A 27778-nucleotide genomic window follows, 5' to 3' on the forward strand; every position below is an offset into this window, starting at 1 on the left:
ACGAAAACTGCCACCAAATGAGGGGCTTTTGTATCCAGCAGCCCCAAACAATTCCCAGTCAGGCAAAAGCACTCCAGCAGCGATACTAAATCAAGCCTTTTGAAACCATCTGACAGTAATGTTTAATATGACAGAGTTGCTATCAAAATAAAACTTTATTGATGAAACACTAATTAAAAGACCAACTAAATGTAGGACAAAGACTTCAGAGACTGCAATGTGAACTAGGTATTAAACACATTTTTAAGGAACTACACAACAAAGGGAGAGGCCAGTTATGACAACAGTTTCCTACGGCAAATTGCTCGGACACAGTCTAGTTCGCATAGCTAGTTTAGGAAGTTATTTATGCTCTGATGCAGTATCACTTCACATGGAACTTGCTGAAGAATGGTATCGCAGAAACCGCTACAATCACTGTTCAGGCTTACATTTGAAAAAAAAATAAGTTAACAACATATTCCTCTCTATAATACAAAATATACCTGCCCTCTATGAAATCACAGGAAGTTCTCCAAGAGGAAAGTTTCTCCCAGTGCAGCTAAGGATTCACAAAGTCGTTCTTGGAAGCAGCTGTCAAACATGTCACTTATTTCCTCTTTTAACTCCCTCAGCAGAGGCACTGTGGCCTTACCATCTGCATTCAGAATTCGCTCAAAAAGTTTACTCCAGAAATCACTGTCAACAGTCCTAAAACAAACAGAGAAGTTTTCAGTGAAACAGTATGCACACACAACATGTCTGACAAGATTTCCATTCATATCCAGCACTAAACCCCCTGGAAGAACCAAGTCTGAAATAACAGTTTCACTCACATGAGTAAATGTAAAGGAAAACTAGGAATGTATTATATTTATATGTGTGGGCCCGTTTCTCTCTCTTAGTAGGTTTCTGGATAGTAACAAGACAGGCTGTTCCACAGGTATATCAAATACACTATTTTTACAGTTACCTTTCCTAGCGTACCTGACCACTATTGCCATTCACAATGAGTCCCAGTACCTTCAATTTAAAGCAGATATCAAAAGCATTATTTGAACCAACAAAGTTGGAAGACTCCTTTCATGAAAAAGGGATAGAGGTAAATCTTATTCCCCTATTTGCAAGTTAAGTTCACAGGTCAATATTAAAGGAAAATGGCAAGAGAAATGAAGGGGGGGGGGGGGGGGAGGGATTGTTTACAGCCAGTTTAACTTTCTTTTTTCCCCTGCATCCATCTGCCAGAGCTCTCATAGAGATAACATTTCAAAGACAATTAATAGTAATAAATCCCCTCTCTCCCAGATATACCCACACAACATGAATAAAAAGGTTAAATGACTCATTAAACCCTCAGAAAACTGATATAAGAGCTAACCCTTTGTTCTTCAGTCCTGCACTGAAGTCCATAGACTGCACTGCTTCTGAATACTGAAGCAATTCTCTCCCTCAAGCTAGGAGTTACGTTGGCTTTTGAACAAATTATCTGCCTCTGCTTTGTAAGTGACTCACAAAACAGCAGCAACCATAGTCTCAGAAGGAATCTGGCCTGTGCTATTACACTAGCAACTCTTACATTTTCTAAAATAATGAAGTCATACAAAACCTAACCAAGAAAACAAACATGCAAGACTTGAGGCCATTTTCTTCATGGTCTGAGACAAGTAAGAGGCATAGCAGAGAAGGTTCAATGTTAGTAAGGACATCTAGGGAGTTACAAGTGACAAAAATAGCCCTAAAAATTCAAATACAGCTTCTATATACGATCTCACATAAGCCAGCACAGCTGAAGTTTCCTAAAATAGGATAGTGAAAACAGGAAAACTAAAAATGCTCCTGAAACTGAAAAATTTCCACATCCATTTTTTAATAATGGTAACATGCTAAAAACCCCTCCCCTGAAAAACATGTCAGCCTTACAGTAATGCCCAAAATGAAAAAAGAAACTTGGTCAGAATTCACATTCTACCTTTTCAGAAGTCTTTACCACTACGTTTAAATGTTTTGCATTCATTCTGTCACCTTTTAAGTGGGTTCTGATTTATTGAATGCCATTGGCCTTAGAAGAACAATTTTGTGCTTTGCCTTGCAGTTCCCCACTGCTTTGGTATTTTTTGAACTGGTAGTAAAATTAGTGGCTCTACCAGTCACACTACTATCTTTACATTTGTTTAATGTTTTAAAATATTTAAGTCCTTTTTAAAAAGCATTCCTAAGATAAGGAGATCATGGTTGTTACATATAACACTTGTCAGCCTTCTAGTAAGAAGCCATCTTTCTATTTGTCACTGCCTAAATTCTCAGAACATTCTTTGAGGAAAATCATCTTGTCAATACAACCCTCAAAAAAACCCCAAAACACCCAAACAACCAAAGCAGCCGAACCAACCCCCAAAGAAAGAAAAAAAATCCAATTTCCAAGTCACTTAGCAGAAAGGACAGAAGTAGCATGACCTTTACCAAAAAAAAGTAGAATTACTAAAAGCAACAGGAAAAAAAAAAAAGTGTCCTGCATCTTCATGGGTGTTGCAAGCATCACTGCCATGCGTCACTGTATGCAAAGGATAAAGTGCAAGATTAATATCCATCAGCTGACTTTCTCAGGGAAGTGCTTCATTGTGCAGCCCCTTCTGGTGGATGAAGATTCCCTGCAGCAGTAACCTTGCTTGTCAGAGACTGCTTGAGAATTTATTGAAAGCTTCAAATTGACTGAGGAAGTGTTGTCAATTAGTAAGAGCTAAAACACACTAAAAGAGCTACACATGAATGGAAAAAAGATTCAGTGCAGATTCCTTATTCCCACATAATAAAAATGCCTCATTTATGCTGTTGATCTATGACTTCATTGTAACATGTAACTAAAGCACCTATACAAACATTTCTTGGAATTCTTGATATTGAAAAATAAGTACAGGAGATGAATAATAAATCTATCACACTTTCAGAAGCAAAGTAGAAGACAAGATGGAAAATGGAAATTCCTTACTTGTACTCTAAACTTTGAAGCAGTTACAATATACCCCAGTGAGTGACGAGCCATTACAGCCTCATTCCAACCACATAGAACTCATGCCCGGGCTTTACCTTCTTCCTCCTTTGTCTCCTCTAGCCCTTCACAGGTCTCACTCCCCTTCTACCCAAGTCTTCCTCCAAGTTCTGCCTCTACCCAGAGATCTACATCTTTTGATTCACTGTCTCCAGCTTTAACTGAAATTCTTTTCCAATTGACCCCTCCCCTCCAAACTCCCCCTAACAGCCAGCCCTATCCTTCCAATATCAGACCTACTACACCTGTTACTCAGCTTCTCCTGCTCCAGTTATTCAGCCAGTTATAGCTATTTTTCCCATACCCACATCCTGATCAAGTCTGCAACACCCTGTTCCTACCTTCTCAACTTAGGCTTTCTATGGCTTCATCTGCAATAGCTCAATTTAATCTCTTGTGGAATTAAAAAAAAACAAGTAAAAAAATTTAAATTAAAAAAAGGAAACACTATCAGAAATCTGTCCCTCTATCCCCACAGAATATTGTTAAAAACAGATCATGTTCTGATAGAAATTAATATACAGGAGTCCTATTATTCAGAGCAGGTCAGATTTACATAGCTCAAAGATATGTAATGTTAGAATATCTGTCAGTAGAGAGCAAAAGCTAGTCTCCATCAATGATTTCATTGCCTTTTTTGCCCACCCCCCCCTTTTTAAAGTATTTCTGAAACAAAGGCAGTATAAGATACATATTTACTGCCAACCTATGCATCATTGATATTCATTTCTTCAGAGAACAATCACCCTTGGCGATTTTGTTCTTCACAACCTAGTCCTGTAAGTTGATCCTCTGAAGAAAAATCAAAAGCTACAGGGTACAGTATGGTATGCATAGCAAGGGCTCAGCAAAAGCCTGCTCTAGCCTTGTAACTACTCATATCAGTAGTAGAAAAATGGATATATATCCAGTAAAGAAAAAAAGCATTTCTTCCACTGTACACAGTTTAAGAAGATGAGAATTTTTCATTTTGGGGTTGTTTTTTTTTTTTTTTTTTTTCACTCCAAAGGTTGAATACAACAAACTAGGGGGTATAAGTAATGCAGGTTGCTAGGGAACTGGACAACTCCCAGCTGGTAGTAGGTTTTCTTAAAGCAAGATTACAGAAGTATATCCACACAGCAAGTGTGGCTAATATACTATGGTCCTGAATGCAGATATCTGTCAAGTATTTTCTGTCATGAGTTGAGAGTTCTGGAAAATCCTTATGAAATGCTAAGGCAGAAAATTCTGCAGGATGTGACTAACAAAATAAACAAGCGTTTAATCTAAGAACAAACAAAGGGTATATGAAGGCAGAGTAGTCTTATAGCCAAAACACGTGGCTAAAAGAGAGCAGTATTAATACCTGAAGACACACAGCAGCTTCCAAGAAGAAGCTACTTGCACATGCATCTTACATTATAACTTTAAATTATTTTCCTTCTTGTGTCTGTATACTCTTTTTGCAACTGTAACAGACAGAACTTAGTCTGTACTAAGTGTGTTTAAGAACAGTGTCTTAGAAGCCTTTCAATATAGCCTAGAATGAAAAAAAAAAAGCAGAAAACCAAAATAAATCTCAATTTCTAAAAACAAGATGTTCATGTAATTTTTTCCCTCAACACCCACTTCAAAACTTCTCCAAGCTTGATCTATCAAGTGAAAAGAGAGACTAAAGTAGTCTGGTCTGAAAGGATAGAAAAAGCAAAATCATCATAACTGGACTGTCAGGCTCATATTCAGCTTAAAATTGTCTCCTACACAGCACTAAAGCTACTACACAATAAACAAGTCTAGTAGCTTCAAAATTTAAATCATCACAGAACTAATGCTTTTGGCACAACAGCACAAAGTTCTGTGTTTACGCTTTGAAGATGGTACTACTGTAAAGAAAGTGAAGGGTTAGAAGTCTGCTTTCACAGCAGCCTCCTCTGCAAAAGGACTTACCTCGACACATTTTGTCTGATTTTCCAGATGGAATCCTCTTGATAGACCTGGACATGATCCCCAAACAGCATCAAATGGACTATATCTGCAATGCCAACCAAGTCTATCTGCAATCACAACAAACATCATAAAATTCAACCTCAGTTTCTGCAATCCACTACAGATTTCTCCTTTTGTGCTTTCACAGATTTAAGTCTGAATTGGTCTTTGCATCAGAATCTTCCAGAGACCTGCTAAGCAAGAAAACTTCAAAAAGTAAAATTCTGGTCTTATTGTAGGTTCTTAAATAAATACAATAGTCACATTCAACAGCACTTCCAAACCCTTCACTTCATGCCAAAGAGTTAATCAGATTGAAAATTTTCTTTATTCAATATTTATTGATAAGAGCTTTCTCAGTGTTTGCAAAATATAATTTAAGAAAATAGAGATTTTGTAAAGGAAACACAGTAACTGAGATGTCCTGCTAAACAGGAACTCACCTGATAAGGAAAAGAACTTTTTGTCAGAAGCTGTTGTCCATGATGGGTCTGAAATATGGGAAAGCTGCTGGGCAAACTTACTCGAGACTGTAATCTCAGATCTAGACTGTGAGAGAAATCCACTATCTTCAGAGCTCTTGCCATCTCATCATTAGCAAATGGATCACAGATTCTGAGCAAAGGAAATAAATGAAGCAACAAACTTGAGTTTCGGTTTTTGAGGTTTTTTTAATGAAACTTAACAGTGTAGCAAAGGTGAGTCTTAGCTATGTCAATGCTCCCCTCTGATGGTTAGCTTAAGAACTACTGCTGAAAAGACTACCCCCGGATGGGGAATCGGCTGGCAGCCTGAAGCTTAGAGAGGATACTGCTATCTCCAGGGTACACAATGGGAAACATTAAAGGGTTAAGGATGATACTGTTTCCATGTTGTCACAGTTATCTGAAACACAGCTAGTGAACAGGAGAATAGCACAATGTTTAGCAATTCTCCCTCCCCTTCAAAATCTGAGAATACTTTATAGAAGGAAGAATTAAGCTTCATAATACTTTAATAAACCTTTCTTGATCTACACACCAGGGAGGACAAACAGAAAGGGCAGTGAGGAGTATCTGTATAGATGACAGCGTACTGCCAAGCCAACAACATAAACAGATCACACTTCTCACTGCTGTTCTTACATACTTGTATGCTATGAGCATATTTTGTAAATTTATGCTATGCACTTGTCCTAGGATAGTTTTTGCTGTCTAAGAAAAACAAATACCACTGTCCTAACTTTTTGGCAGTTTGGTTTGTATTTGCCACACAGAAGTCCAGCAGGAGATACCCAAGTCCGTCAGGCCACTGTTAGAGCAGTGATATCCAAAATAGGATGCAGGCACCCTAAGAAATGTGCAAGACAATCCATTGGGGTGTGTGAAGAAAATATTAGAAATTCAGTAGTACATGTACATAAAATTTATATTGTTTATTTATAGAAGTCATAAATAAAAATTATAAACAAAATATATTGGGCCTGTGCATGTTAGATGACTGTAGGTTCAAAACAAATTCCAAGTTAATAGCTATTTTTAACCTATCAGTCAAGAACAGCCTTAGTGAATTTCTTCTAATGGAATAACATCTTAATCATCAGACATTCCAAAGTTACTGTCTTCCCACACTTAGTTCACAGATCACATTCCAAGGGACTTGTGACTTTGTTAATATAATACAGGAAAGAGCTTAAAGAAGAAAACTAGATCTGTGCATCAAGTTACAAGCTGGACTGTAGTGGAAGCTAAGGAATCTGTTTAAGAGTGTGTATGGATATTCCAGTCCCACCTGCCCTTTGCCTTCTAATTTCCTGTTTCTCAGATACATAAAACCAGAAGGCAAGTTATTTACCAGTATTCAGTTATCTGTCCAGTATGTTGGTAAAGTAAAAAGTTGAGAACACAGGCAATAGCAAAACCATTTTGTTTAGTATAAGTTTTACAACATCACTGCATACTATTTCTATGGAAATAAACTAAAGAAAGGTTTATTCCTAAACAAAGTGTTTTCACTGTTTTTCAGAAGAGTAAAATATTTTTGCTGTAGCCTAAAAAAAACAAAAGCCACTGGACTGCAATATCAGTACCCCAGCTAAAGAGGAGAAATTACAAAAGCGCAAGAGCTGTAGCTGAAAGAGTATTATACATCCTCGCATATTCACACAAAGAGACAAACCTGTCTCCCAGAAAGAACGTCTCTGGATTCAGATCTCCATGGACAATCTCTGCTTTGTGGAGCTTCTCTACCACACCCAGAAGATTATAAACAACCAGCAGGATAACTTCCTCTGTAACGGGCTTACAGGCACGAATAACATCCTAAAAACAGGGAATAAACATGTATCTATGTGCCATTCTACCTTTGATTAAGTGAAATATTTATAGCTCACCTTTTTTTCCTTACTCATGCGTAGAGATAACAGTCCTAGCCTAAATTCATAAAATCTGATTTTGCCTGTGATCAGCCCAGCCAGAATTACAAAGAACCATAAGCCATTCAGAGACACTATTATTCAGAAGTGGACAAAAGATCAGGAGGAGGAAATTGAACTGAAGACTGAAATCACCATTTAATTTGTAGTCTATTTACATACAACAATTCAAAACGCACTTACAAGACTATATAAAATGCAAATCCTTCAGCAAGACACTAAATGCTATATAACCTTGCTATAGCAGACTGGAAGACTGGAACTCATTGAAAGATATCAGGTTAAACAAGAGTTTTAGATGCAAACCTTGTGGAATAACAGGTGGTTCCTGGCTCAGGTTGTTCAACACTCATGAACAAGGAATATGTAAAAACTTGGTTTGAGTTGGTCTCTGAAAAGCACATGATCTATGAATGCGAAACCAGCTCTAACTGAGGCTGTAACAGACGATCCTGATTTGTACATAGACAAACCCCAGAGAATCTAGATTGCAGAATTAAACACGTGAAGCTATGTTCAGCAATGAGCATAATGACAAGAAAAACTCAGTAATGGTACCTATGCAAGATTTCACATCTTCTACAGTTATACTTTATCTGTACTGACCCCAATTGTGAAGCGATTTATACCCCTGTGCAAAACAGCACAGCCATCTTGATACAAGTAACAGCTGCAATTCTCACTGAAGCTCTGGTCAAAGTCAGTATTCAAACGCTGCTGTAACTGAAGCGTGATATAAAAATCCCAAGGCACAGGCTGAGAATGCACCTACAGGAAGGTACATAAGAAGAACATTTATTTTTGGAATGAAGCGAAAATTGCTCATCTTCATATTCTTTTCACCCTCTTTTTTTCCTCCCCATTTTATCAAGGAAAAAACTTTTAGTTTATATCGACAACTAGAAAGAGAACTTGAAGTAGCTGACTTCACACACGGAATTCAGAAATTAAGACCAAACTTACAACATTTTACTTTATACTGGCTGAGGAGATTTTAACATTTCACATTTGTATAATAACCATCACATGTGTTACCTTTATTGCAAATCCCTTTGCATCCAACTGGGTGAAGTTAGCTGGAATGGCAAAAACCATCTTGTTTTCTTCATTGGTCCAGTATTCCCATTTGATACAATAAGTCTCACTTCCTGTTACAAAAGTATACGTTCATGAGCTGTCACAGCAAATATACATACCCAGGCTGTTCAAGTTATTCTCCCTCTATACCTCATAAAACTAGTGAGGGTGAGTATGAAGCTTATTTCAAACCAATTAGAACATCAATAGGTCCCTTGCACTGTGGAGAGTCTGGCATACCTACCTAGCTCAACTTCTTTCTCCAACTCCATGACAGGCAGAGTGCCAGTCTCCAAATGAAAATCGGGAGAAGCAGTCAATGTTTCTGGCATAGGATCTAAAAGTTTTTTACGTTGTTCAGCACTCCACTGAGTTACATCATCACCTGGGAAGACAAGTAATAGAAACAGATGAGCTGAAACTAGGTGTTGAGTCTCTGTGACTTGATTATATCTGTCAAGAAAAAGCAAGCTGGATATTGGAAGCTTTCTATCTGCATGCTAATTTACCACATCACCTTTCAGCAAGCCCATTAATCTCTTTCCAATAGTTTCTTGTTCCGTGAAGCGAACAAGACATTCATCTTTGAAACTACCTCACAGACTAATGTCATCATAAGGTCTCGATGATTATACTGTAGCATCATGTAAAATGTCTCTTTTACAAGAGACCAAAGCTCTAGATTAGGTACATCTGCTCAGCCACAGCAGAACTCAAATTCATTTTGCAAAGTAACACTCCATTTTTACATCTATGTCTAGATTAAGTGATTAGCTTGTGATTTTTTAAATGAAAGGCTTTATCGGAATTCACTCCCTGGAATACAGCAGGGGTTTAATGTAAGAAAAGGAAAACAAAGTTGGACTCCAACTCTGCTGCTAACTGTAATATTAGGAATTTAATGGCTTTTACCTCCTCAAAGACACACAAAATAATTACATGTAGGTCTGGGTTTATTTTCCTGCATAACAGGACAGAGAGAAGGTCATTCAATAGACAAGTTCATCTGTACAAAACCAAGGTAGCCTGAAAAGCATTTATCTCAGAGTAAAACACAGCAGAGCTAGACAGCTTCAGTTGACTTCCTCTCCCAAAGACTATGGCTAGTAACGAGTGACAACATTTTAAGCTTCCACAGTACAAGAGTAAGAAACAAGAGTATTATTACTTACTGTTATATTTATGAAACAATTTATATTTATGAAAAGCATTGCAGTAAGATATCGCTCAGAAAGTAATTCTGTGAAAATAGATCCAGGAAGCATTGTAGGTTGAAGGCTAAATAGGTGTTCCGATATTTTACCATCGCAAACATATTTACTGGCATGCCTTACAGGAATAAACTGACAGACATCTGATGTAACTTTTCTGCTCTTCGCAACATAAAGGAGTCCTCAGTAGAATTACTACATCCAGCTTGAGAACAGTTCAAGGAAGATGTACAGAAAGGAAGAAAAAAGCAACAGGAATGATCAAAAGTTTAAGAAAGGACCGTTAAAGCATCTGAACACATGCCTTTTTCTGAAAAAAACCTGCAAAGATTCTTCATCTTGCCCTAAAGATTAGTGCGTATGATGAGTGTAATATCTATCAAAAATATTTCAGCTATTTTAGTAACAACACACTGTTAATTTTATTTTCATTCCAGGTCTCGAGCATGCCTCGTTATAAAATAGTCTGCAGACACACAATAACATATTCTTCTCTAGAGCAGATACACAGAATTTTCAGATACACAGTTCTAATTAAAATACCATAAATAGAAATCAAAGGAGTTAAAGGCAGGTTAAACACCTTGAAAACTGTCATTTAACACAAACCTAATTCTACAGGCCATATTTTGAAGGCTTTTTGTGACCATACCTGTTCTAACTGTAATATAAAAATTGATAACAGAGAGAAACAAAGGTATTTTTGGCTAGAAGAAAAAAAAAAAAAAAGAAAAAAAAAGAGAAGAAATTAACTACATTTAAGTACCAGTGTTGTTTTCCTTCAATAGGAAAAACACAGCGGCAAAACAGCACTATAGTTTACAGCAAAGTTAAAAGTGCAAATTTAAAACCAAAATTATGCAGCTTTCACTAGATTTTAAATTCACATTCACCTTTTTCAACATGGCACTTAAACACACAGTGCGATTGGAGAGAGGAAAAAAATTAAGAGAAAACAAAGGCATCTTAGAGGTTCTTACTACTATCCAGTGCAAATTTTTTTTTAATTTGACCTCATTACTCCTACACAGTCCCTGCTTTAATACATTAGATAGCTTCTCTGTCACATTAATATTTACATTTTTTGGATGCTGACAAGCATGCAATACTATATACCTCACTACTACTTCTGACAAGTGAGACATAACTTTAGTCACAAGTCAAAGTAATGGGAAATACGCATAAAGTAGAGAATAGAGGTAGTAAAGAAAAAACACCATAGTTTAGTGACAGTTGCAAGTTATTTGCTGAGAGTGAAACTCAGTTTAGTACTAACCAGTTATGTTTTCATTGGTACCTCCACAATCACTAGCCATTTCAGCAGGCAAGCTCTGAGCAAGTTCCAGTTTCTCAGGGATATGCAGGTATTTAATAGTAGATATTTGTGTAACAGAGGACCGAGAAGATCCTGAGGAGACAGAACCACCTGACGAACGAGTATCTTCCAGGCTTGCTTCCATGATCGGGCTGTAAATAAAGTCATCAGCTATTCAGACTTTCAGAAGATATGGTGCCTAGATAATACCAGCCTAGTGACTATGAAAAGATACTGTGCACTCCCAGACTTCATGTTAAAGAATCCCTTTCCCAACCTTAGTGGAAAACCAATAGTTATGTCAGAGCTTCATTTTAGCTTCGGTGATTGTTTATACTCAAAATTAACCTGTAGACTAAGATTCTATCTTCCCTGCCACTAAATATGACTGCTACAACAGAAGACATGCTGAATGTTTATTACTCCCTTTGCTACCAAAATTCAGACCTACAGTGTTTTTAAAGCAAGGGAAATAACTCTTGCTCTTCCTTCCCAATTATAATCAGTACAGCTTCCCAGGGAACTTGCCAAGTAAACAAACACCTTCAGCATGATATACATGTTTACATACTAACAGCTAGCAAATCACACTCAGTTCTGAAGTAAGAAAACACTATAAAACAGATGGTTTTTTTCTCTACAATGATAAGAAACAGGAGGTGGTATGCCAGTTTTTTTTCCTCCAGCTTTTCTCCTCTGAAGGAACCTAAGCTATAATCACCAGATGCATTTTGTATACTAAAATAACTACAGAAGTGTAACAGTATAAAAGGAACTAATGATTCTACTGTTAACCTCTGGTTACAAAGACAGAATGTGTTTATTAATTTATTTGCAAATTGTTTGGTAGAAAAAGCATGGAGTTAAGTCCTGCAGCAGTGATACTAAAAAGCCAAGTGGGCTTGCTATTGCCTCTTAAATCTGCTGAAGGCAAAATGGACCACAAGCTAGAGAAATGGCTGTTTTCAGTATATTCTGCTTTCTTCAGAAAATTTTTTCTTCAGCAACAGGACAGTGTAACCACAGCCTATGAAAGACACACAGGAAAAGGGGCTTAAGATGCTTTGCTGTTAATTACCTCAGTTTGTTTACATCAAGAACTCCATTGTACTCTCCCTGACAAACCAGCGCTTCCTGATTCAGAGGCACACTCTTAGATTCTGGACAGCCTTCCTTCAGGACACCCTGTGAAAAAGCAGAAGTTGGGACTCTCTGAGCTAGCACCCCATGAAAGGGTGTTGAGGCCAGGTGGGCAGCCCTAACAAAGTCACACGTGTCTTCTGGGTTGGCACAAAGAGTTTTGTTCTTGTAGGAGCCTGTCACAATTGCATCTTCAGTCAACGGTTCAATTCCATTCAGCTCATCCTGAAAAAAACAGGTTGAGACAGTAAAAAGCCTGTAGATTTTATGTTGAATTTTCTTTTAATTTACTTAAAAGCTGAACATTTCTTTCTCCCACCCCACCACTTTCCAAAATGAAACTGATGCTCAGTCTTCATGTCCTCTACCTATATTGCTACTCAGTTTGAGTAACTGAACCCTAACTGTAACTGTGCATTTTTTCCCAGCTAGAAGGGGTAGCTTTGTTACCTTCTAGAGTGCTGCAGAGCTGCCACCAAGTGTTAACAGCTACTCAGTATCTACCACTGCAGAAGTCTGTTTCAGTTCAGTTAAAGCATGTTATTAAGGCGTTTATAAAGATGACTCTAGAACCAAAATCAGCATAATGCTCACCATGCTTGACCCTGCTAAGTATTTCATATTGTAGTTGTACAAAATCCTTCTCGGCTCAGAAAGAAATCCTCTCACTCAACCAGTCTAAAGGTCTATCACATCATACAGTAATTAAGTCCTTTGGTGAGAATAGCAACTACCATCTCTATTGAAAGCTTTACAAATGTCTGCAAAACTGCCACAAAGACATATAGCTTAGGAAACAAGATGCAAAGGTTTAAGGGAGTCAAACATATGGTACTTTGGGTGAGGAACACAGAAGCAGAGATGCTTGTTTGGGCACATGGCAAGAAAGTGTATGGAACAGGAAGCAGCGTTCAAGAGTGCAGCTCTTCATCACACAAACTTTTTAGAGTAATCCTGGCCACTAATCAGTTGTTTAAAATTCGGAAGTCTCCTTACTATAATCTCCATATTAGCCATCCTAAAGTCTAATAAAAGCATGAGATTTCCAGTGTAATCTTAACATAACCCAATTCAAGTACTGCCATGCCAGACAAGTTTATAATCCCTGCTTATCACACATGTCAGTCCAGCCAGTCTCATTCAGTTCAACAACTGACATTTTATTTTGGTTTCTCCTTAACAGGAAATCTGCTGTGGGGTAAAAATTGTTTCCTTACACAGGCTTCTGGTGATGCACTTTCCTTTGCAGTAAGAGAATCTGAAGGTTTACGAACAGCAAGAGGGCGCTGAGCACTCTTCTGTGTATGATCTGCAGAACTAAGATAAAGTTACATTTCATTAAATGTTTATTACAGCTGTTTCTGATCTTCAATAGAGATTCTTCTCAAGAGTTTACTGATGATTTCATTCTACCACTTTCTACTACAGAAGAACTAGCTCTTCAGAATGACAGAAGTTTATATAGCAGCTTCAATAGTTCTAGATTGAGGAGGAACAACAGGAGAGTATTTCCTCATCATGGACTTCTCAAGTAGAGTAATGAAATAAAACAAAAAAAATACAAACAAAACAAAAAACCCCACATCCATACCAGAAATACTAGAAACAGTACTGCACTTCAACTGCTACAGAAAGCAATTTGATACTTCAGTTCTCCCTACCCTTGAAATCTAGGTCTTAATAATCCTACCTTATATTCTGACTTGATGAAGTAGAGGATTCATCAAATATGGAGAAAAATGTAGCAGGATCTGGTGGGAGAGGGAGACCAACATCTGTAAATAAAAAAAACAAGAGACTCCATTATAGCAGTTTTTCCACAACAGCGTATCCAATGCTATTCAAAATATTTAATACAGTCTAAAAAAATACCAGTCCTAGAGCAGGAAATTAGAGCACGAGCATTTTAAAGAAACCTATTAGAAGAGGCTTGGTTTTGTAGTGTTAATATACCACAGTTTGACTACCATATTATGTTAGCTAGCTTGCTCTTTTTAGAACATATTTCAGAATTTGTACCTTTTTTCCCAAGGCTGGCCTCATCTCCCTGTCCCTCCTGTTCATCCTCAGAATTTAAAAACACGTTTCCCTTTCGTGTATCTGGGCATACATCAAGAGATTGGATAACTTCTGTCAACAGTCACAACAGTCAATTCAGGTCAAAAGTAAATTTATTCAGCACACACCCTTCCCAACAACAAAAGTGAATATATAATTTCTGATTTTATTCCTCTACCAACTCTTCCGAGGAAGAAAGGACTTAGTGTTAAACTATCTTTGTCCTCTCTTACAGATTTTAGTAAGACTGCGTATATGAAAGTGAGGAAAGCTCTTCAGCTATTAAAAGAAAAAAGCTCTTCTGCTTGAAAATAGTTTCAAATAGTGACAATTCTCAGACTTCAGATGCTTTGCCTTTTGCTGAATATGGTTAAAGGCACTACTAGCATGTTCTAATTTTCATTCTTCTAATTCATCTAGACTTTTGGATTTAGTTTGTTGCAGTCTTGCTATTCATATAAAAGAACACTTCTCTTTAACCTAACCTTCTCCTTAATCATAAAAAATTTAAATACTTACCCTCAGAACAAGATAGTTTATGTAGCTGAGTATCTTCAGAGACCCGGAATTCACTGTAAAAGAGATAAACATGTTTCTTGTATTTTACAGACACCTTCACAAAACATAAGATTGTAAAAAAGGTAAGCCAAACTGACATATGCTACTTGTAAGAAGTTAAAATCCCTCAGACAATCAGAAATAAAGGCAGATTACAGGTCCTGGTCACAGGCTGACACCTAGGGGTATATTCCATTCTGCCTGTGGAAATGGGCTGTTAGTGATTCCATGTTACTCATAACTAATCATCCCCACAAACTTTCTCACTGTAGGCAAAAAAAAATCCAGTATTACCTTTGCAATTGAGGCTGTTTCTCCCCAACTCCAGTTGCACTGGAAAAAGTAAATCCTTGCAGTCCCAAAGCTGGCAAAGCTTCTGTTATCTCTGTTGGCTGTAGAAACGAAACTCTATTTTGATTCTACAGTGATGGAACCACAAGCCATGCAACAAGGTTCCAAGAGCATTATGATAATCCTGTGTAAGTCATTAAAGCCCTGATTAATAATTGTCTTTAGACATTTTTATTTGTACTTAATTTACTTGCATGAAAAATAGTCCATTCTTACTGCTTAGTATAGTTAAAATGCATAATTTTACTCTTTGCAACCATATATATATAACTTTCATAGATTTTATTCTGCAACTATTAGAGACATATGTAAGCAGTTACATCGCTTACATTAAACACTATTTCATTATTTAAAACACTTACAAGGCATTGTTTTGGAAATGGGGGGGAGAAGGGGGAGAGCGGAGAGAAGGACTGTTCTTTACTAGACCAACCGATGAGGCTGGGAAGAGGAAAAACTTTAAAATAGTTAACTTTTACTTGTTATTTGCAACCAATAAGAAAACTGGGATTTAAAAACTACCTAGCAACAACAGACCAAAGTATACTTGCTTGAAAGATACTCTGCTCGAGATAGGTCTGCATAGAAAAGGAAAAAAAAATATCGAATACATAATAAGGCATACTACCATCTATAAAGCTTTGAGACAAACCAGATATGGCTTTGTGTACTGTTCTTGGCTGGGATAGAGACGATTTTCCTCATAGTAACTAGTATGGTGCTATGTTTTAGATTTTTGACCAAATAAACTGGCATTTTAGCTATTGCTGAGCAGTGCTTACACAGCATCAAGGTCTTCTGTTCTTCATGCTGCCATCCCAGCAAGTAGGTTGGGAAGGGATACAGCTCAGACAGCTGACCCCAACTGCCTGAAAGGATATTCCATACCATATGACATCATGCTCAGCAATAAAATCTAGAGGAAGGTGGGGGACAGTCAGAATTATGTCATTTGTCTTCCCAACTAACCATGATGAAGCCCTGCTTTCCTGTAAGTGACTACACATCCGGCTGCCAGTGGGAAGTAGTGAATGCATTTCTTGTTTCGCTTTGCTTGTGTGCACAGCTTTTGATTTACCTGCTGAACTGTCCTTATCTCAACCCATGAGTGTTCTCACTTATACCCCTCCAATTCTCTCCTCTATCCCAATGAGGCAGAGCAAGCAAGCGGATATGTGGTGCTTAGTAACCACGCCACTTTGCAACCCTTCACTTCTTTCCCTAGTTCCAGCTTCTCCTGTCTTCTTTTGCACTACAAATTCTCTATATAAAAGGAAACCACACATGAATAGAGCTTAAGGGCAAGCAATTCACCCTTAAGCATTTGGCATACCTTTACTTAAAAAAGTTTAGAAGTTTATACCTTAGCATAAGTATATTGTCTGACTGTTAACAAACTTAATACTTGTGAAGGAGCACTACAAAAAGTCTTTGATATACATTCCTATAGTGAAAGGATATGACTTGGGGACAAGCAGGGGAGAAGAAAAGAAATATTTCTCTGAGCACTCATTTACTGGGTGATACATGCACATAGTAGACTGAAGCATACTTTCAAAAAAAGTTTAAATATCAGCCAAAGATAAACTTATTAGATATTGCTCCTCCTTTGGTACTTTTACTTAAGAGTAGCTATTTGTAAAAGAACTGTTAAATGAGGACAATACCTGTTCACATACTTGTTTCTGCTTGTCATCATCTTTCTTCTTTAATTTCTTCTCCAGCTCTTCAATCTTCCTTTGTATTTCTTCCTTCTTCTGTGCTATGGCCTGCATCTCCTCTAAGGAAGAAAAGCTTATAAAGCACAATATGTATTCTCCTCTAAGGAAGAAAAGCTTATAAAGCACAATATGTATTTCACATGCAATTTGTGACTAAAGCCAAAATTATTTTTAAAGGGGCTAAAATCTCTGGCAGTCTTTCTCTGTTTCATGGCTTACATGTAAAGCTCTCACGTCACTCATGTCACTCTCTCTATACTTCAGAGCAATTATATAACTATTCCAGTAGAAAAAGAAAAGCAGCTGCAATAACAAACAGCTGTATGCTGACAAGAAATAAGAATAATTTTATGATTCCATCTCAGAAAGTCTTATGCCATCCCATTTTGAAGCATACCTTCGGCTTTCTTCTTTGCTTTCTTTCTGTAGATTTCAGCTCTGATCTCTTCCAAAGAGAATTCTTCAACTCCAGCATAAACTTTATCTTTACAGTACATCACCATGTCTTTCTTTTCTTGAGTATCCTGCTGATGATTTTTTTGCACTCGCTGTAGTGGGTCCTCGTCTTTCTCAGGTTTGTGAGCACTTAAAACATGGTTTATGCTGGGCTCAATTTTGCAGGGAGTCCTGAAAAAAACATGTAGTTAGTACTTTGATTATATGTACTTCACTGTAATGCAGAAAAGCAAGCATAGGAGAGAAAACTGCTAAATTCAGAATCTAGTTGTAGAATAGTGTAAAGACATTCTGTTCTGTTGATAGAAAAAACAAACATGAAAAATGGAATGATAGCACATAAAAGGCAAGTATACCAACACAGAACTGTGTAACAAAAAAAACAAACGCAAAATAAAATGTTAATAAGGCCCAATCAAGAGCACATAAAATTCTTATGATACTCTGAATTGCTGTGCATTGGGGAGCAGGGTCTAGGTTTACTTTAAGCTCCATCATTCTGCGTGACCAATACAGGTGGCAAGTCCCTCATCATCCTATAAAACAGAGTTTATCAGGGCACAGGGGCAAAAAAAATAAGCAGTAGGACTTAAAAATGGAAGATCTTGGACTAGATTAAGCATTAGCATTTTAGATTAAGAAAAAAAAGGAAGATTTAAGGTGCAATAAGAGGAGAATTTGCTCATGGAGAATGCTTTGCATGCTGAGTGACAGAAATTGAATGTGTCATTACAAAACCCAAAACAAACACAAAAAAAAATTCAATAAAACCCCCAAACCATCACTGTACAGTGAAAGGAATAGCAGTCAATTTCTTACCTTGAAAGTGGCTTCTGAAAACACTACATGTTCATTTCAGGAGAGAGGAACTAGAATGTGTACAGTTTTACAGATACTAGTAATCTAGACCACAGCAGCAATTATCTGTACCTCAATAAAACATGATCTGAACAACTGATCTTAAAAAAAAAAGTAGCATGAACTGTGGTCTGCATAAATATTTCAAAAGAAAACACAGTGGACAGTTCTAAGACATCTGGTTTTGTATGTGAATGGACTCACAACCCTAAAACTATTTGGGAGATTAGGAGGCAAATAGGTGTTCCTAACGGTTGGAAGCTTTTTAAAAGCATTTTTAGCAGGGGGTGGGGCCTTACTACCAAGATCACTACAGGGTCCTTCTGCCCAAATGTCTAGATGACAGCTGATGTCACGGGTTGAAACTGTAAACATGCAAATCAACACTTCCAGAATTGATATGGCATCATGAGGGAACTGACTCAAACGAGGAAAAAAGTAAATCTGCTTTTAAACTTTCAACTCTATAGTATAAAACTACATACAAATTCTCTGCTCAAGTTGCTTACAGGTAAATTCCCCAGTATAAAGACGTGTGCTGCCTTCTGTAAATAGTGTCTTCATATGAGAGACCAGCACGTTAAGAGATTTAATTCTATGGCATCACCGACTTTCAGGAGCAAGAAATAAGTCTTACAGCTTAGACGGAAGTTTAGTTTTGTTTTTTTTTTAACATACCCTTAAACTAAATTATGGATGTCCTTGGTCAGAGCTATTCTGCAGTCCACATGCAACACACAAAACCCGCAGGAATAACCCATGCTGTTAGCCACCTTTCAGCATTCTTTGATTATATGCAATTCAGAACCACGGAAGCTGCCCATCAAACATTCTTTGCCACTTCTCTCCTAGGAAGAGCTTATGTATTCTCTGGCCATCATTAGCGGCAGAAAAAGAAAGGTAAGCAGCTTTGCAAAACAATGCATTTGCCTCTGCTCTAACAAAACAGAGTAACCCCACCCCTTGGGATTTATCAGCACTTCAGTGAGCACCATACAAGCAGGAAGGTAATTTCAGGCAAAACAGCACACTCCTCCATGACCTAAGTAACACTGTTGTCATGGAAACTTTGATAGCTTGTTTCAGAATAAAATTCCAGATAGCTTGAGCACAGAGTTCCCAAGACAAAGGAAAACAGCAATAAGCCTGTCTCAATTCAGGGCTGCTTTCAGAACAAGCAACATCCTAAGAGAGGTAACTGTGTTTTTGTGCTAACACACTGGGTTAAGCTATTAAACTAATTAGCATACATAAATACGTTATAGGCTCCCACATAATGAGCAGCAATAGTCAAATACCTCCCATGTCCTTATGCATCCTCCACGGAAGCCTCTGCCGCCAAGCTAAAGCACAAAAAGCTTCCAGGCTGACAGACTTTAAAATTCCTGTAGATCAAGAGGCTTGACTACTTGGCAAAACAAGTCAGAATTTTACAAAGCAGCTTTGATCATTTCAAATGCAATCCCCATTTCAAACAGAAGTGAAGACTCACATGAGTTGTTGCTGAGCTGACTCTTCCACATATGGAGTGAAATCGGGCAGCGGGAAGGGCACCTCTATACCAGTATTTGCACTGCTGTGAGGACGCTGAGGAAGGAAAAGTCAATGTTAACAGCTTAAAGATTAATTTTTAGACTCTACATTACTCTGTACTCTGATTCTCCCTTTTCCCTACAAATATTTGGCTCATTTATAGTTCTTGTTATTTAAAAAAATTAAACCTGATAGACTTTTCTAAGATAAATTTACAAGATTAATTTCATTCTGATACATAAACTGTTACAGACCACCTGAACACTAGCACCTAAAAAAGCAAGACAAACTCTTCCTGCATGTCCTCATTAGTACCTAGTTACTGTTATTATGAGAAAATGTTGGTCAAGCTGCATATTCCAGTTGCTCCTCATTTGTTTTCCAGAAATGCTATAGTCGTCATTTTTCAGCCAAGACTGTTTCATTTTATCACGGTATTCCTTCTGCTGTAGGAACCTCCAGAATTTTCAATTTTCCTCTCAGAGGCCATTCCAACATCACAAAAACCCCTTAACTGCTTCTGAGGTTCATTATTTAAGAGAAGACGGAATTTAGCCTGAAAACACACTACTCGTCTACCAATCTGAAATCCCCCTAGACTCTTAAGCAGAAAAAGTTACACAGTGGGGATATTTCACAAAAGAACTTCTCTTTCCAACCATTTTTCAAACTGTTTACTTAGCCACCGGCAACAAAAGAGAAGCCCCTTTCCTCTGTGCACCTTTTAATATCTCACAGCATTCACAAAATGTTATTCCTTCACAAGCCAGAACTAGCGTGACATTTCAGTGCAGTTAAACATCCTCAACTCTTCTGCTAGCTGCAGATTTTTATTTTTCTTTTAATTACATCTAAAATTTCATTAAAGGAGGAACACAGAACTCTAAGGACAGACATTAAAAGCATATAGAAGTGTCTGGGGATCAAAATGAATACGTTGACCAGCCCAAAGCAAGACAACTGATAAAAGAAGTTTACATTAATAATTCCTCATCATCATTCTTCTCAGCTAAATGAAACCTGTGATTTACTGAACTCTTCCAGTCACTTAACCAAATTGCTTTGTATCTGGTAGTAATTATTCCTGGAGTTTCCATGAATTTCAGCCCATTTGCTTCCCTCCTCTCATCCTAGTTTCTGTTTCCAAGCTTCATTTATACTGACTCCTATATTGAGAAGTCTAAAACATTTTTATCACCCAATTACTTTCTATTCTTCCCCTCTAATCTACAAAGAACAGAGGAACGCTGAGGGTTATGAAATAAACTTAATTTCATAGGATTTATTTCCTTCAGATAACATCCTGGATCATTTCTCCAGAAGGGCTTAAACACCTGTAGCACAGCTGTTCCTTTTCATGTCTCCAGCATTAGTTTAAACCATTGGAACCTACTTTCTGTCATCCTATTGACAGGATAATCATTCCATTGATACAGTAGTTCTTCAATTCTTTTGATCTCCGCTCTTCTATTTTCCTCACAAGCACTTCAAAAACAGACTTGTGGAATGCTGTACATGCCTTATTTTCATAAGATGGGCAACAAATTCTTCCTTCAGGTTGTATTGCGTGGTATGAGTTTAACTCTTGCTCTTCTTTCTTACAAAATTAACTAATGTCTGGCTTGTCTCCCTTTCTTTGGCTAGTGTTTTCCCTCTTGTATTCCTTTTCTGCCCTCCGAACAGTTTGGCAGGCCATCTCCACCAATTTTTCCAGTTAGCAAGAATTACAACTTCTTGATTTAAGAGCTCTAGAGCTTTTTAAACTCATTCTAGTAAGATCAGCTTGCTAAACTTGAATAGGCTACGCACAGCCAGACTCTTTAGGAAGAAGCTAGGAAGATTTGTAGTTACAAATAGACACAAAACCCAGGCAAGGGAGAAGGAATATGACCTTGTCTCTGGGATTATCATGATGAAGAGGTCATCAGCTCACACACACCTTCCTCTTTTTTTGCCAGTCCATTTTGAGACTACTTACCCTGCCAGAGTTCCAAGGTCCTGCACCGAGTTCATTCTCCTTGGCCCTTGGAGCTGGAGGTGCTGTCCATGGCTGTGTTTTAAGTACAGGAACCTCAGGTCCAGAAGCTGAATTTTCATCAAACACAGCAAAACCCGGATTATTTGAAAGTTGCTGAGAAGTTAGTGTCTGGAAGCTGCTGGTTTGATTCGTGGCTATAAGCAAAAAGATTTATACAAATTAAATTTCAGCTATCACAACTATCACACCCAAGTGCAAATTCCACAAGTAGAAGATGTAACTCTCGCATTAATGTGTCATTTCAGCAATGGAACGTACCTATAAGTGCATCTCCTACACGACTAATTGGGGCTCTCACTTTTTTCTTCCCCCTGCCTTTTAGATCGGCCAATGAGCTTCTCTGAGGTTCTGCAGTCCCCAGAAGACCCACATCATCTTCATCAGGAGCCTCCTCAAGCCCCAGTAGAGTCTGCCGAGAAACACGGATCTGAAACTGCCTGAGAAAAATGTTGGAGAAGTCAGCATGAAGGTCCTTGTGCCAGGTATCTACTGATATACATAAGCCTAATTTAAGCTCTTCCTTTTAGCTGGAAGCTTACCTGTGACGAGACTGGAGTTTGTCCAAAGGCTCAGCCTTGCGCTGAAGACCTTCCTGGAATATCAAATCTGCTTTCTTAAAACTTCCTCTAGCCTCAAGTTCTTCTGCCCATGTGATGTAGAGTAATGCCAGTGTTGTGCCAATTTCCTGGCTATGTAGGTAACTGTACAGATCCAAAGGCTCGTTACAACAATTTCCCTGAAAGAACCAAAGTATCTCAGTAATCACATTGGACTACAAAAGATTCCAAGTCAACGTTTGTGCTTTGATGCCTCCTGTGAGATCCCACCGATTTCAATACAAGTCTTACAGGAGCAGCTGTAAGGCCAGGACATACAATTGTATCATGTCACAGCACACAATGTAAAGGATTCAATAGGAGAATAACAACGATAATGAGAAAAACCTCTGACTGCATGTACATATTTGTCAATATTACCACCAATCCCTTAACTCTAGCCTATATATTCAAAATGAGTCATTTCTTAGATTTTTAACTGAGAATTCAATGATTGAACTATGTCATATTAGTTTTCCTGAGAATAGTTATTTTAGCTTTATCTAAAGTGTAACATATTATCAGTTTCAGAACTGGCAAATCAGCTCAGGAAGCTAAACCTGGAGAAAAGCTGCTTTAGGAAGACAAGAACAATAAAAACTGTAGCAATGGAAAGACAGGGCAAGACCAGAACACACTCCAGCTTGGTTTTGCTTAAATGCAGGATGTGGATACAAGAGAGTTAAAAGTTAGGCTAATGGGTAGGACAGATACAACACTTAAAATGTATCTTGAAATCACTTGTCTCCTTAAATATATAATCAAGCTCTACTTGATTAAGCTACATTCTAACTAGCTTTTTCAGAACAGATCTTCTGGAGTTTGTAGCTGTCCAAACAGAACATAAAAATATGAATAAAAAACAGAATAAAAAAATGTTTGAAGATCCTATTGAAAATGAGAAGTGGAATTCAAGAGTAGGCAACACATTTGCAGAGTGATACTTCTATAGTACAACAGATGTACTACATATTATTTGACACTGTTGTCAGAAAAATCAGCTTCACTGTGCACAAATGACATGACATGTACCACAAAAAAGCAGCACACAAGACATATTTGCAAAACACTCACAAACTTGAGCCAGAGATTAAGATAGCGGGGATCTTTGTAGTACCGCTGCTGTTCATTGAGTGCTTTCACTGCCCTTTCCAATATGGCTGCGAGATTGCTCTCCTTTCCACCTTGGGGGAAGGTTTGCTCTGTCCACTTGATGTACCTAGAGATGGAATGTATTCATAGGAAGTCAGTTCTGAATAAGACACAAGGCCTCTGTTTCAGTATCACATAAGGAGATTCAGAAAAAAATTAGTAATAGTATTGAAACACAACATATCATTCAAAAAAACTGTTACAGATTTTATCTTTTAATGAGTTTCTTATTAAATTAGAATATTTTTTCCCAATCTTTTACAAGAATATCTGACCTTTCTATTCTGTCTTCCAAAATAAAACTTACCGGTCCCAGACATCCAGTGGATCATCTCCAGAGTAAAATCTGATTTCAGATTCAAACGCCCTAAAAAAAAAAAAAATTATCCATCCAATAAATATACATGTGTAACTGTAAAGATGTTTTCTATACTGTAAACTAAGACCTTCACTCTCACTTATACCATTTTGTAGGTCTATCAAAAAAAGGCTAGGTTAGTGTATATTTAGGCTTGAGCTCTTACTGAGACCAGAAGAATAAATAAAAAATAAGCCTTTGCACTTTTCTTGAAAACAAAAGCATTGGGAAATGTATCGTCACTTAACAAGAACAGATACACATCTGTCCTGATTTCAGCTGCGATAGTGTTATTTTTCTTCTCAGTAGCTAGTGAGTGCTGTGTTTTGGATTTAGTATCAGAACAATGTTGATAACACAGTGATGTTTTCAGTTGTTGCTGAGTGATGTTCATACTGTGTCAAAGACTTCTCAGTTTCTTAGACTCTGCCAGTGAGAAGGGACGGGCACAAGAAATCGCGAGGGGACACAGTCAGGGCAGCTGACCTCAATTAGCCAAAGGGATATTCCATACCATAGAATGTCAGGTCCAGTATATAAATGGGGTCTTGCTGTTCAGGGATTGGCTGGGCATCAGTCAGTGGGTGCTGAGAATTGTATTATGCATCGCTTGTTTTTCCCTTCCCTTTAGACCTTATTCCTCTCTCCTCCTCTCTCCTTTTCGTTATCATCATCATCATTTATTTTATTGCAATTATTAAGGTGTTCTTACCTCAATGCTCAAATTTTACCTTTTTACCCAGCTCTCCTCCCTCTCCCACTGGGTGGTGGAGCAAGCTGCATGATACTTAGTTGCCAGTTGGAGTTAAACCATAACAGCATCTTTTAAAAGGGTATTTCCAATTCTACTAGCCCAAAGCTTATACGGTTGCCCTTGACAGAATGTTTGTTCTATTATGAAGAGTTATTATTAGACAGATATATGGTGAAGTTTAATTTTTGCATAACGCATCCCTTATTTAAGTATAGGAGAAAGTTGAAACACACACAAGATGATGGAAAAGCGTGATGATCAGACAGCTACAGAACTGCACCAGAGAACAGTGAAGACACACCGAAGTGGCCACGCTGATAGTCATCATTTTGTCTCATTCAACTCCTGTGCATCATTCCATCCCTACAACATGACTACTTCACTCTTAGGCAGCCCATCAAGAAAGAAAACCACCTTGCAGTTTGACAAGAACACCAGCCTGTGTTTAGCAGTGGCTCTAACTTGACCTTGTAGAGCTCCCCAGGCAGTCCCTTCTTGAAAGGCTGTGCTCAACCGTAACACCTCACAAACATAATGAGTCAAGTTGGACAAACCCTCTGCCGACCCCAGTATAGTAACAATTCCATGGCTTTCCATGAAGAAAAAAAATATCCAGATCCAGCTGATAAGCACTGGTTCAGTAAGTACTGGGCAGGTGTTCACAGACTGTAGCATTTCACATAAAATGACCCAGATGGTTCAGCATGACAAGTACCAGTGCCTCCAATTCTGACAACACAGTATGGACATAACTATGCAGACTCTTCACAAAGTCAACTTGGCCTTTCACAGGGCATGGAAATTTGAGGATCAGACAACAGAAATATAACCAAATAGGTTTGGGACACAAGATGCCCTTGAAATCATACAGTCATACTTGTGGAATACTGTATGCAACACAAGCCAAACTCAAGCTGACTTTACGCACTCAAGCATCCTTGCAATACAAAGATGACAGAGATACCTGTTTTGTGCCTATATTATGATAGTAGGAAGTATTCATCTCCTAAGAAACACTCTGCTTCAATAGATTATTGTAGCAAAGAAAAAAATATCTCTTCTCCTTGTAACCTATATGGTTTTTTTCATAATGAATACATTTAAAAGCACAACTGAATCTCCCTAGTGTTTGCTGTTTCAATGCTCCTTTGCAAACCTGTAAGCAGTGGTCAATACCGTACAGCACCCACAGCAAGTAGCCCTAAATACCTGGAGTGCGACAGTAGAGTAGATGTCTATTACTAAACTTCTTTCAAACTTTTGTTAGTGCCTATGAGATTAGTACGGCTACATATAACAGAAAAAATAATGAAGAGGTAGGAAGATAAGGGGAAAGAAGGTATCAAAACACTGCTCACTGTTTTTTGAGCTGAACAGCCGTGTGGACAGAGGTCTCCTTCTGAGCCAGTGCCTCCTGCAAGGCAGACATGACACGCCCCTGCCGAAGGGGCTGCACATTCTCTTTGCTCAGCTCCCACTCATCGCTGCAGTCCTGTGACATAACAGCCTCTCCTTTAAATTCTGCGTTAATAACAAGAGTGATAAGGAATTGATTCATTAGGCAGGATAATAACCAGAGACGACAGATCCACCACACACTTTCTGTCCAGCCAATAAGCACAGCGTTTAGGTCCCCAACTTTTGGAGGGAATTGTGCATTTAATTCCCCTCCCCATATGGGAATAATACAAAACGAGCTAAAGCACTTCTTCACAGTCAAGAACCTCAGGCAGGTGATGTTAGCAGAAAATACTACTAAAGTTAAGCTGCTTCCCTGCCCAGCTGCGTGCTCCCTTCCTCCCCCCCAAGATTACCCCCGCCTCTGAGGCTGGCGAGCGGCGACCTCCGGCCGAGGGGAGCCTCGGCAGCACCGTCAGCCGAGTCGGGCCGCTCTGGCGCTTCACCCACGAGGAGCTGTAGCGGGCTGGCAGCACTCGACCCCCGCCTCCCTGCCGCTGAGGCGGCGCCGGCGCCCGGAGGAGACGAGGACCGCGGCGGAGACCCCCCACCTCGCACCGCACGCAAGCGAGCGGCCACAGAGCGAGAGGAGCCGCTGGCTGCGCGGCTCCAATATGGCGGCTCGGCCCTGAGGCGCACCCCCAGCCCCTCTTCCCGCCTCGCAGCCGGGGTCCCTCACGCCGGGATAAGGGGCCGGCGCCCTCCCGGCAGCGGGAACCGTCCCTCAGCCCGCCGGAGCCCACAGCCACACGCACGCGAGAGCGGAGGTCGCAACTGCCCGGCGAGCGCGCGAGCTCCCCGCCACAACAGCAGCCCTGCCTCAGCCGCCTTCAAAATTCAAACTCCAACAGCCGCCAGCCTCCTCCCCATTGGCCAGCGCGCTCCCCACGCCCTCCCGGATTGGTTCCGCCCCAAGCCGGCCCTGTGCATCATGGGAATTATGCTTCTCCTCTGGTGGCTCGCGCCGCCGGCTGCCGGCGGGAAGGAATGCATAACTTTTTTTATGATTAATGGCCTTATAATTAAACCCATCTAAAAGGCAGCTGTCACCCCAAGGAACATTTCAGCATTCTGCGTTTCCTGCCTGCACGTGTGCCTGTTGTTTCCCTTGCTCAGCTCTGGTGCTCGCCTGACCTGGCAGCGGCTCTGGTAACGGCCGAGATCTGCTGATTTCTCCACGTTCTCTGCTAGAAAAACAGAAGATAATTCTGTTATTTTCTCTGAGGGCCCTCAGAGCTTGGATTTAGTTTGGCGATCTTGTCACAGAAAATCTCGCTTTTCAGATATCTGTTAAATACAGTGCAGCCTTTGAGGCCCCCTAAACTGGCTCCAAGTGACCTCTTTGGTCCGAACAAGTGAGTGTAATCAGAAGTACTAGCTCAGGCCCCAGCGGCAGTGTTGTTGTGTTAATGTCATGCTCAACTCGGTCAATTGCCTTCTCTTCTATAGCACTGCAAGACAGAACTAATTGGCTCAACAGCCTGCCCTAATATTGCTATGCTGCATCCAGTGCCAGACCAGCGAGAGACCAATTTTTTCCACTCTGCCCTTACTTACATTGTACAGAGATGTCCTCAGTTAGCAACCTAATAAGATGGCTGAAGAATTTTAACAGCTTCCCACACCAGTTTCAAATTGTTCTTCAGCATTGGCTTGTGTTGCTGCAGGCTAACTGAAATCACTCTGGACTAGTTTACCTTTCTTTAAGTTAAAAGTTGGGGTCATAATAAAATCCAGT

General features: G+C 39.0%; 1 protein-coding gene across 6 annotated transcripts; it reads right to left on the reverse strand.

Moving 5' to 3' along the window:
* Window positions 1–136: 136 nt before the first annotated feature.
* BUB1B (BUB1 mitotic checkpoint serine/threonine kinase B) lies at window positions 137–26898 on the reverse strand. Of its 6 annotated transcripts, none has more exons than XM_027804114.2 (24): window positions 26796–26898; window positions 25941–26103; window positions 23778–23837; window positions 23393–23537; window positions 22262–22458; window positions 21981–22159; window positions 21663–21856; window positions 19644–19738; window positions 17235–17464; window positions 16784–16896; window positions 15060–15157; window positions 14727–14779; window positions 14169–14279; window positions 13840–13924; window positions 13367–13466; window positions 12088–12374; window positions 10971–11161; window positions 8728–8868; window positions 8442–8554; window positions 8013–8174; window positions 7151–7293; window positions 5437–5608; window positions 4955–5061; window positions 137–690 (listed from the first exon to the last, which is right to left on the reverse strand). In XM_027804114.2, exons 2-24 carry the CDS (start codon window positions 26081–26083, stop codon window positions 501–503), a joined length of 3309 nt encoding a protein of 1102 aa, XP_027659915.2. In that variant the 5' UTR covers window positions 26084–26103; window positions 26796–26898; the 3' UTR covers window positions 137–500. The 6 variants fall into 6 exon arrangements, with proteins under 6 accessions (XP_027659915.2, XP_055578307.1, XP_055578309.1 ...); XM_055722332.1 differs by having other exon boundaries at window positions 16796–16896; window positions 26397–26871; XM_055722334.1 differs by having other exon boundaries at window positions 14169–14249; window positions 26397–26871.
* Between the last annotated feature and the right edge of the window lie 880 nt (window positions 26899–27778).

The sequence above is a fragment of the Falco cherrug genome, chromosome 10, assembly GCF_023634085.1.
Source record: "Falco cherrug isolate bFalChe1 chromosome 10, bFalChe1.pri, whole genome shotgun sequence".
Lineage (NCBI taxonomy): Eukaryota > Metazoa > Chordata > Aves > Falconiformes > Falconidae > Falco > Falco cherrug.